The sequence below is a fragment of the Oncorhynchus mykiss genome, chromosome 6, assembly GCF_013265735.2.
Source record: "Oncorhynchus mykiss isolate Arlee chromosome 6, USDA_OmykA_1.1, whole genome shotgun sequence".
Taxonomy (NCBI): domain Eukaryota; kingdom Metazoa; phylum Chordata; class Actinopteri; order Salmoniformes; family Salmonidae; genus Oncorhynchus; species Oncorhynchus mykiss.
This window is the reverse complement of record NC_048570.1, coordinates 98,928,029-98,939,960: the sequence shown is the minus strand read 5'-3', so window position 1 is coordinate 98,939,960 and position 11,932 is coordinate 98,928,029. Positions and strand designations below refer to the sequence as shown.

General features: G+C 45.3%; 1 protein-coding gene across 2 annotated transcripts in view; it reads right to left on the bottom strand.

Moving 5' to 3' along the window:
• Window positions 1–11,932, bottom strand: part of LOC110526849 (vacuolar protein sorting-associated protein 13C) — a 219,427-nt gene that overhangs the window by 69,296 nt on the left and 138,199 nt on the right. For both annotated transcript variants that reach the window (XM_036981697.1, XM_036981698.1), the window contains 7 exons: window positions 10,706–10,875; window positions 8,964–9,256; window positions 5,693–5,952; window positions 5,400–5,492; window positions 4,051–4,218; window positions 1,020–1,217; window positions 471–560 (listed from right to left, as the gene is read on the bottom strand). In XM_036981697.1, coding sequence (XP_036837592.1) covers window positions 471–560; window positions 1,020–1,217; window positions 4,051–4,218; window positions 5,400–5,492; window positions 5,693–5,952; window positions 8,964–9,256; window positions 10,706–10,875 — 1,272 coding nt within the window. The remainder of the gene's footprint in view (window positions 1–470; window positions 561–1,019; window positions 1,218–4,050; window positions 4,219–5,399; window positions 5,493–5,692; window positions 5,953–8,963; window positions 9,257–10,705; window positions 10,876–11,932) is intronic.

The window sequence follows — 11,932 nt, the reverse complement described above, 5'->3', positions numbered from 1 at the left end:
TACCTCTAGGTTGAGGTTCCACTACGAGGTTGGTTAGGGTTACTCAGCGTACCTCTAGGTTGAGGTTCCACAGCGTACCTCTAGGTTGAGGTTCCACTACGAGGTTGGTTAGGGTTACTCAGCGTACCTCTAGGTTGAGGTTCCACTACGAGGTTGGTTAAGGTTACTCAGCGTACCTCTAGGTAGAGGTTCCACTACGAGGTTGGTTAGGGTTACTCAGCATACCTCTAGGTTGATGTTCCACTACGAGGTTGGTTAGGGTTACTCAGCGTACCTCTAGGTTGAGGTTCCACTACGAGGTTGGTTAGGGTTACTCAGCGTACCTCTAGGTTGAGGTTCCACTACGAGGTTGGTTAGGGTTACTCAGCGTACCTCTAGGTTGAGGTTCCACTACGAGGTTGGTTAGGGTTACTCGGCGTACCTCTAGGTTGAGGTTCCACTACGAGGCTGGTTAGAGTTATTCAGCGTACCTCTAGCTTGAGGTTCCACCTGCGTTTGCCGTCCTCCACTCTCTCTATCAGCGGTTCCCAGACAGCATGGGTCTCATTGAAGTAGTTCACCTGTCGACAGTCAACATAGTCACAGTGTCAAAATCAGCATCCATATCAATTTCAATCAACACATTATATTGATAACGAAATTCAAAGAACACAGGTAGTCAAAAGGTTTATTTTTTATTTTACCTTTATTTAACTAGGCAAGTCAGTTAAGAACAAATTGTTATTTACAATGGCGGGCCTACCCCGGGCCAAACCCGGACGACGCCCTACGGGCCCCCCTCTTGCACTGAGATGCAGCTCCTTTAGACCGCTGAGCCACACGGGAGCCCAATGCACACATGAATGCCAAAGGTAACAAGTATCCCTACATCAGTAGGTAATTCACAAAGACTAAAGAACAGCTGTTTGTCCTCCTACTGACTTCCTACAAGAAAACACATGACAAGCTCCTGTACGTACAGGAAGAGGACGTCCATTAGGACGATACTTGAGAGTAGTGTAAAAAGCTCCAGTCCTCACCTCCAGGGTCATGTCAGAGCAGAGGTAGAGGAGGGAGGACCAGTTGTTGGCCGTCCCAGACAGAGAGCTCTCAGCCAGCAGCAGGGGGACCGTCCTGTGGCCCAGACCAGACTCCATGGTCACCTGAACAACCTTCACATCCACCTTGAAACTCTCCCCAAAGTTACGGCCGTCCTGGTCACTGAAACTCTCCGTCACCTGGATGGGAAAGTCATGTTAAGGTTTAATGTCATTTGTAGGTAAGAGAATACAACAACAAAGGTGCATAGTGAAGGTAAACGGAGAGCCCAAATGTTCCTGGGAGGACAGAAGGTCTATACATCCTATAGGGACAGACGGTTCTTGTATAGAGACAGAAGGTTCTTGTATACGGACAGAAGGTTATTGTATAGAGACAGAAGGTTATTGTATAGAGACAGAAGGTTCTTGTATAGAGACATATAGGGACAGAAGGTTTTTGTATAGAGACAGAAGGTTATTGTATAGAGACAGAAGGTTCTTGTATAGAGACAGAAGGTTCTTGTATAAAGACAGAAGGTTCTTGTATAGAGACAGATAGGGACAGAAGGTTATTGTATAGAGACAGAAGGTTTTTGTATAGAGACAGAAGGTTCTTGTATAGAGACAGAAGGTCCTTGTATAGAGACAGAAGGTTCTTGTATAGAGACAGAAGGTTATTGTATAGAGACAGAAGGTTATTGTATAGCGACAGAAGGTTCTTGTATAGAGACAGATAGGGACAGAAGGTTCTTGTATAGAGACAGAAGGTTATTGTACAGAGACAGAAGGTTCTTGTACAGAGACAGAAGGTTCTTGTACAGAGACAGAAGGTTCTTGTATAGAGACAGATAGGGACAGAAGGTTATTGTATAGAGACAGAAGGTTTTTGTATAGAGACAGAAGGTTCTTGTATAGAGACAGAAGGTCCTTGTATAGAGACAGAAGGTTCTTGTACAGAGACAGAAGGTTCTTGTATAGAGACAGATAGGGACAGAAGGTTATTGTATAGAGACAGAAGGTTTTTGTATAGAGACAGAAGGTTCTTGTATAGAGACAGAAGGTCCTTGTATAGAGACAGAAGGTTCTTGTATAGAGACAGAAGGTTCTTGTATAGAGACAGAAGGTTATTGTATAGAGACAGAAGGTTATTGTATAGCGACAGAAGGTTCTTGTATAGAGACAGATAGGGACAGAAGGTCCTTGTATAGAGACAGATAGGGACAGAAGGTTCTTGTATAGAGACAGAAGGTTCTTGTATAGAGACAGAAGGTTATTGTATAGAGACAGAAGGTTATTGTATAGCGACAGAAGGTTCTTGTATAGAGACAGATAGGGACAGAAGGTCCTTGTATAGAGACAGATAGGGACAGAAGGTTCTTGTATAGAGACAGAAGGTTCTTGTACAGAGACAGAAGGTTATTGTACAGAGACAGAAGGTTCTTGTATAGAGACAGAAGGTTATTGTACAGAGACAGAAGGTTATTGTACAGAGACAGAAGGTTATTGTACAGAGACAGAAGGTTCTTGTACAGAGACAGAAGGTTCTTGTACAGAGACAGAAGGTTAGTGTATAGAGACAGAAGGTTCTTGTATAGAGACAGAAGGTTCTTGTATAGAGACAGAAGGTTCTTGTACAGAGACAGAAGGTTCTTGTACAGAGACAGAAGGTTCTTGTACAGAGACAGAAGGTTATTGTACAGAGACAGAAGGTTCTTGTATAGAGACAGAAGGTTCTTGTACAGAGACAGAAGGTTCTTGTATAGAGACAAATAGGGACAGAAGGTCCTTGTATAGAGACAGATAGGGACAGAAGGTCCTTGTATAGAGACATATAGGGACAGAAGGTTCTTGTATAGAGACAGAAGGTTATTGTATAGAGACAGAAGGTCATTGTATAGAGACAGAAGGTCCTTGTATAGAGACATATAGGGACAGAAGGTTATTGTATAGAGACAGAAGGTCCTTGTATAGAGACATATAGGGACAGAAGGTTCTTGTATAGAGACAGAAGGTTATTGTATAGAGACAGAAGGTCCTTGTATAGAGACAGATAGGGACAGAAGGTTCTTGTATAGGGACAGAAGGTCATTGTATAGAGACAGATAGGGACAGAAGGTCCTTGTATAGAGACAGATAGGGACAGAAGGTTCTTGTATAGAGACAGAAGGTTATTGTATAGAGACAGAAGGTTATTGTATAGAGACAGAAGGTTCTTGTATAGAGACAGAAGGTTCTTGTATAGAGACAGAAGGTTCTTGTATAGAGACAGAAGGTTCTTGTATAGAGACAGAAGGTTATTGTATAGAGACAGAAGGTTCTTGTATAGAGACAGATAGGGACAGAAGGTCCTTGTATAGAGACAGATAGGGACAGAAGGTTCTTGTATAGGGACAGAAGGTTATTGTATAGAGACAGAAGGTTATTGTATAGAGACAGATAGGGACAGAAGGTCCTTGTATAGAGACAGATAGGGACAGAAGGTTCTTGTATAGGGACAGAAGGTCATTGTATAGAGACAGAAGGTCCTTGTATAGAGACAGATAGGGACAGAAGGTTATTGTATAGAGACAGAAGGTTCTTGTATAGAGACAGAAGGTTCTTGTATAGAGACAGATAGGGACAGAAGGTCCTTGTATAGAGATAGATAGGGACAGAAGGTTATTGTATAGAGACAGAAGGTTTTTGTATAGAGACAGAAGGTTCTTGTATAGAGACAGAAGGTTCTTGTATAGAGACAGAAGGTTCTTGTATAGAGACAGATAGGGACAGAAGGTTCTTGTATAGAGACAGAAGGTCCTTGTATAGAGACAGATAGGGACAGAAGGTTATTGTATAGAGACAGAAGGCACAGAAGGTTATTTTATAGGGACAGAAGGTTCTAGACCTCAATAGAACATATTAAAGAGGTATTCAATTTAAATTCCAGGTCAATTCAGAAAGTAAACTAAATTCCTATTCCGATTTTTCTCAGTGTACTTCCCGAATTGACTGGCATTGAAATGGAATTGAACCCCAACCGTAGTATCTGTACCTCGCTGGCAGAGTCCACTCCCAGGAACCAGTAGTTGCAGGTGTAGATGTTCATGGTGGACCACAGGTTGCGGACCTCAGTCTTCTCCTCCTCTGCTGCCTCGTCTTTGGGTTTGGCCGTCATGGCTGCCGTGATGGTCATCACTGTGTTCAGGATGACAGGGGAGATCTGAGAGAGGGAAGGGAAGAGCGTGTCAGGTATTTCTTTTCTACTTTATTCCTACGGGGGAAGTCAGCGGGATTCTTATGTGTGACGATCAATTGAAAATAACGATCGCAATGACGATCTTGATTGACGTCTATGTTCAGAAGTAGCCTCTCAGTGCAGGAGGCGGTTCAATAATTCAAACCATTTCTCACTCCCGAGCACTCAGAGCTAGAGGTCTTCATGGATCCACCTGTACCCGAATACCTGAGAGGGCCCGGATCCAGAACTCAAAATAATGTCACGGGTCTCGGGTATATATCACGGGTCTCTCAATGACCCAGAGTCAACAGGTAGGCTACAGCGACCCACGTCAACTTCTCGTCCTAGTTTGATGCCGCCTCAGTTAGCCTAGCTAGCTAACGTTAACTTCTCGTCCTGGTTTGACGCCGCCTCAGTTAGCCTAGCTAAGCTAACGTTAACTTCTCGTCCTGGTTTGATGCCACCTCAGTTAGCCTAGCTAGCTAACGTTAACTTCTCGTCCTGGTTTGACGCCGCCTCAGTTAGCCTAGCTAAGCTAACGTTAACTTCTCGTCCTGGTTTGATGCCGCCTCAGTTAGCCTAGCTAGCTAACGTTAACTTCTCGTCCTGGTTTGACGCCGCCTCAGTTAGCCTAGCTAAGCTAACGTTAACTTCTCGTCCTGGTTTGACGCCGCCTCAGTTAGCCTAGCTAAGCTAACGTTAACTTCTCGTCCTGGTTTGACGCCGCCTCAGTTAGCCTAGCTAAGCTAACGTTAACTTCTCGTCCTGGTTTGACGCCGCCTCAGTTAGCCTAGCTAAGCTAACGTTAACTTCTCGTCCTGGTTTGATGCCGCCTCAGTTAGCCTAGCTAAGCTAACGTTAACTTCTCGTCCTGGTTTGACGCCGCCTCAGTTAGCCTAGCTAAGCTAACGTTAACTTCTCGTCCTGGTTTGATGCAGTCCATGCCAAGTATTACGTTATCATATTTGATGATAAATAACCTAGCTATGGCAGCTATTAGTCCATTATACATAAACGTTTATTATTTATGCTAATGAAGTCCGGGGATGGGAAAGCCCCAGGTCCATTGGACCCGTGAAGACCTCCTACTCAGAGCACATTGGTACACTCTGCCATAACATTTTTTTACCAAACTAACTTGACAAAGAAGGGATGCAACCTACTTTGATAAAGACTTCCTCCACAGTCACACAGCCGGAAAGGGGTTGGTTGGGGTGGGTTTTGGTTTCCAGGAAGACAGAACACGGACGTAGCACCTGAAGACCAATGAGAAAGAAGCATTTAGGGAGTTGGATTCAATTCGAATATACTTTCAAAGAAAACGTTTTAAAAACGCAATAGGAAATATCTTTGAATCATGCTTATATCCCAGCTGACGCTTTTACAGTAGTGACATTTAGATGCAGTGTAGAGGGTCTCCAAAAAAACCGTCTATTAAAAGCTATTTTATGCTCACCGTGGTGACCACCTTGGTCTCATTGGTCCTGATGAAGGGACAGGCCAGAACTTTGAGCTCTCTGAGGTTGGCCGTCATGCTTTGTCCCCCAGGGGCCCCGGGCCCTCCCCCAGGGGGCCCTCCCCCAGGCTCTAGCATCAGACTGAAGTCACATTGGAAAGAGGCAACCAGGGCCGGCGCGTCGGCTCTCATCAGGTTAGCCACGAACACCACCTCTGGGTCTAGTATGACTGCGCGCAGCTTGGTCCTGGGACTGGAGCCTGGGGGAGAGAGGAGGGGAGAAACATCACCACACCACCAAACATATCCTAATATTGGGTATGGAGGGTAGAGAGGAGGGAAGGAACATCACCCCACCACCAAACATATCCTAATATTGGGTATGGAGGGTAGAGAGGAGGGGAGGAACATCACCCCACCACCAAACATATCCTAATATTGGGTATGGAGGGTAGAGAGAGAGAGAGGAGAAACATCACCCCACCACCAAACATATCCTAATATTGGGTATGGAGGGTAGAGAGAGAGAGAGGAGAAACATCACCCCACCACCAAACATATCCTAATATTGGGTATGGAGGGTAGAGAGAAGAGGGAGAGGATACACACAATCTGTCAGGTATGAAACTGAACCAAGAATATAGAAAAGATAAAGACAACACAATGTACAATACAATACCATCACTCTACACCAAAACACTGTAGCCATCACAATACCATCACTCCACACCAAAACACTGTAGCCATCACAATACCATCACTCCACACCAAAACACTGTAGCCATCACAATACCATCACTCCACACCAAAACACTGTAGCCATCACAATACCATCACTCCACACCAAAACACTGTAGCCATCACAATACCATCACTCCACACCAAAACACTGTAGCCATCACAATACCATCACTCCACACCAAAACACTGTAGCCATCACAATACCATCACTCCACACCAAAACACTGTAGCCATCACATTACAATACCATCACTCCACACCAAAACACTGTAGCCATCACTATACCATCACTCTACACCAAAACACTGTAGCCATCACAATACCATCACTCTACACCAAAACACTGTAGCCATCACAATACCATCACTCCACACCAAAACACTGTAGCCATCACAATACCATCACTCCACACCAAAACACTGTAGCCATCACATTACAATACCATCACTCCACACCAAAACACTGTAGCCATCACAATACCATCACTAAACACCAAAACACTGTAGCCATCACTATACCATCACTCTACACCAAAACACTGTAGCCATCACATTACAATACCATCACTCCACACCAAAACACTGTAGTCATCACAATACCATCACTCCACACCAAAACACTGTAGCCATCACAATACCATCACTCCACACCAAAACACTGTAGCCATCACAATACCATCACTCCACACCAAAACACTGTAGCCATCACATTACAATACCATCACTCCACACCAAAACACTGTAGCCATCACTATACCATCACTCTACACCAAAACACTGTAGCCATCACAATACCATCACTCTACACCAAAACACTGTAGCCATCACAATACCATCACTCCACACCAAAACACTGTAGCCATCACAATACCATCACTCCACACCAAAACACTGTAGCCATCACATTACAATACCATCACTCCACACCAAAACACTGTAGCCATCACAATACCATCACTAAACACCAAAACACTGTAGCCATCACTATACCATCACTCTACACCAAAACACTGTAGCCATCACATTAAAATACCATCACTCCACACCAAAACACTGTAGCCATCACTATACCATCACTCCACACCAAAACACTGTAGCCATCACATTACAATACCATCACTCCACACCACAACACTGCAGCCATCACAATACCATCACTCCACACCAAAACACTGAAGCCATCACTATACCATCACTCCACACCAAAACACTGTAGTCATCACTCCACACCAAAACACTGTAGCCATCACAATACCATCACTCCACACCAAAACACTGTAGCCATCACTATACCATCACTCCACACCACAACACTGCAGCCATCACAATACCATCACTCCACACCAAAACACTGTAGTCATCACTATACCATTACTCCACACCAAAACACTGTAGTCATCACTCCACACCAAAACACTGTAGCCATCACAATACCATCACTCCACACCAAAACACTGTAGCCATCACTATACCATCACTCCACACCAAAACGCTGTAGTCATCACTATACCATCACTCCACACCAAAACACTGTAGCTATCACTATACAATACCATCACTCCACACCAAAACACTGTAGTCATCACTCCACACCAAAACACTGTAGCCATCACAATACCATCACTCCACACCAAAACACTGTCGCTATCACTATACAATACCATCACTCCACACCAAAACACTGTAGTCATCACTCCACACCAAAACACTGTAGCCATCACAATACCATCACTCCACACCAAAACACTGTAGCTATCACTATACAATACCATCACTCCACACCAAAACACTGTAGCCATCACAATACCATCACTCCACACCAAAACACTGCAGCCATCACAATACCATCACTCCACACCAAAACACTGTAGTCATCACTCCACACCAAAACACTGTAGTCATCACTCCACACCAAAACACTGCAGCCATCACAATACCATCACTCCACACCAAAACACTGTAGCCATCACTATACCATCACTCCACACCAAAACACTGTAGCTATCACTATACAATACCATCACACCACACCAAAACACTGTAGTCATCACTCCACACCAAAACACTGCAGCCATCACAATACCATCACTCCACACCAAAACACTGTAGCCATCACAATACCATCACTCCACACCAAAACACTGTAGCCATCACTATACAATACCATCACTCCATACCAAAACACTGTAGTCATCACAATACCATCACTCCACACCAAAACACTGTAGCCATCACAATACCATCACTCCACACCAAAACACTGTAGCCATCACAGCACCATCACTCCACACCAAAACACTGTAGCCATCACAACACCATCACTCCACACCAAAACACTGTAGCCATCACTATACCATCACTCCACACCAAAACACTGTAGCCATCACAACACCATCACTCCACACCAAAACACTGTAGCCATCACTATACCATCACTCCACACCAAAAGGAAATCCTATGAGCATTGAACGGCTGTATAGTTTTCTGGTCGTCATTTATTTCCCCCACCCTCTCTCTCTCTCTCTCCTTACCTGTTCTGGGGTCAGTGTTGGCTCTATCCCGAAGCTCGGCCAGCTGTTTGAGGGGTAGCTGGGAGGTCTTGGCCAGGCCTGGCAGGGCTAGCTTGGTGTTAGTGGGCACGTCCTGGGCAGAGCTCTGGGGCAGGGCCTGGATGAAGAAGTCTGCCACTGCCATGAGAAAGTCCACGCTGGCGCACAGATAGAGCTTCTGTACCACCGCCACCACCTGGCGCTCGCCGGCGCTCTGCGTGAACGCCACGTCTATCATGTCTTCCTCGCTCGCCTCGTCACGCTTACCCAGCATCCTGAGGGGTTTGGGCAAATGTGAGGTTACATATCACAATCAATCAATTCAACAATCGATACATTGAGACTGACCCGACTGGTACTGTCCAGAACTCAACCCAGTAGTATTGAGACTGACCCGACTGGTACTGTACAGAACACAACCCAGCAGTATTGAGACTGACTGGTACTGTCCAGAACACAACCCAGCAGTATTGAGACTGACCCGACTGGTACTGTCCAGAACACAACCCAGTAGTATTGAGACTGACTGGTACTGTCCAGAACACAACCCAGTAGTATTGAGACTGACTGGTACTGTACAGAACACAACCCAGCAGTATTGAGACCGACTGGTACTGTCCAGAACACAACCCAGTAGTATTGAGACTGACCCGACTGGTACTGTCCAGAACACAACCCAGTAGTATTGAGACAGACCCGACTGGTACAGAACACAACCCAGTAGTATTGAGACTGACTGGTACTGTACAGAACTCAACCCAGTAGTATTGAGACAGACTGGTACTGTACAGAACTCAACCCAGTAGTATTGAGACTGACTGGTACTGTCCAGAACACAACCCAGTAGTATTGAGACTGACTGGTACTGTCCAGAACACAACCCAGTAGTATTGAGACCAACTGGTACTGTACAGAACACAACCCAGTAGTATTGAGACTGACTGGTGCTGTCCAGAACACAACCCAGTAGTATTGAGACTGACTGGTACTGTCCAGAACACAACCCAGTAGTATTGAGACCAACCCGACTGGTACTGTCCAGAACACAACCCAGTAGTATTGAGACCGACCCGACTGGTACAGAACTCAACCCAGTAGTATTGAGACTGACTGGTACTGTACAGAACTCAACCCAGTAGTATTGAGACAGACTGGTACTGTCCAGAACACAACCCAGTAGTATTGAGACAGACTGGTACTGTCCAGAACACAACCCAGTAGTATTGAGACTGACTGGTACAGAACACAACCCAGTAGTATTGAGACTGACCCGACTGGTACTGTCCAGAACTCAACCCAGTAGTATTGAGACTGACTAGTACTGTACAGAACACAACCCAGTAGTATTGAGACTGACCCGACTGGTACTGTACAGAACACAACCCAGCAGTATTGAGACTGACCCGACTGGTACTGTACAGAACTCAACCCAGTAGTATTGAGACTGACCCGACTGGTACTGTCCAGAACACAACCCAGTAGTATTGAGACTGACCCGACTGGTACTGTCCAGAACACAACCCAGCAGTATAATTCAGTAGTTTAACCTGAGGTAGCCTCCACCCCAGCCGTGACTCTCCCAACGACAACATGGTGTGACGTCTGGCGGGGCGAGACTCACCGTGAGGTAACTCTCTGTACCCCTGTCCTCATGTCGTCCAGGGTGCAGGCTGTGAGGATGGTAGAGACCAACATGGTGTGACGCCTGGCGGGGCGAGACTCACCGTGAGGTAACTCTCTGTACCCCTGTCCTCATGTCGTCCAGGGTGCAGGCTGTGAGGATGGTAGAGACCTCCATAGAGCCGTTATTAAACATCTTCCCTGAAGCCTTCATCAGGTGAAAGGTCAACTCCCCCAGACACAGCCTCTCCTGGTGTTGAGACACAGCCGATACCTTGGAAATGGGGAAACAAAGACATACAATCTGTCCATTAACCAATCAGCAGACCCCTGGGGGAACTACCTAGAGTCATAACAAGGTCATTACCACAGAGTCATTACCACAGAGTCATTACAAGGTCATTACCACAGAGTCATTACCACAGAGTCATTACCACAGAGTCATTACAAGGTCGTTACCACAGAGTCATTACAAGGTCATTACCACAGAGTCATTACCACAGTCATTACCACAGAGTCATTACCACAGAGTCATTACCACAGAGTCATTACCACAGAGTCATTACAAGGTCGTTACCACAGAGTCATTACAAGGTCATTACCACAGAGTCATTACCGCAGAGTCATTACCACAGAGTCGTTACCACAGAGTCGTTACAAGGTCATTACCACAGAGTCATTACCACAGAGTCATTACCACAGAGTCATTACAAAGTCATTACCACAGAGTCATTACCACAGAGTCATTACAAGGTCATTACCACAGAGTCATTACCACAGAGTCATTACCACAGAGTCATTACCACAGAGGCATTACAAGGTCATTACCACAGAGTCATTACCGCAGAGTCATTACCACAGAGTCATTACCACAGTCATTACCACAGAGTCATTACCACAGAGTCATTACCACAGAGTCATTACCACAGAGTCATTACCACAGAGGCATTACAAGGTCATTACCACAGAGTCATTACCACAGAGTCATTACAAGGTCATTACCAGAGAGTCATTTTGGACAGTAATGACTGGTGTTTGGTAGATGTTCAAACTCTTCACCCTAATCATGGCTTTGTGTAATTATCCAGGGCTTGGAGAGCATAGAGGACATTAAGAGTAAATGACTGTCATTAACTGACGCCAAGCGCTGTAAAGGCCCAATTCCCCCCCGTTCCTCCAGAGAATACATTACAACTGAGACTGGGCTACATCAACTATAGATACGTACCTGTTTAGTGAGACCGGGCTACATCACCTATAGATAAAGTACCTGTTTAGGGTCATTAGAACTGAGACTGGGCTACATCACCTATAGAAACGTACCTGTTTAG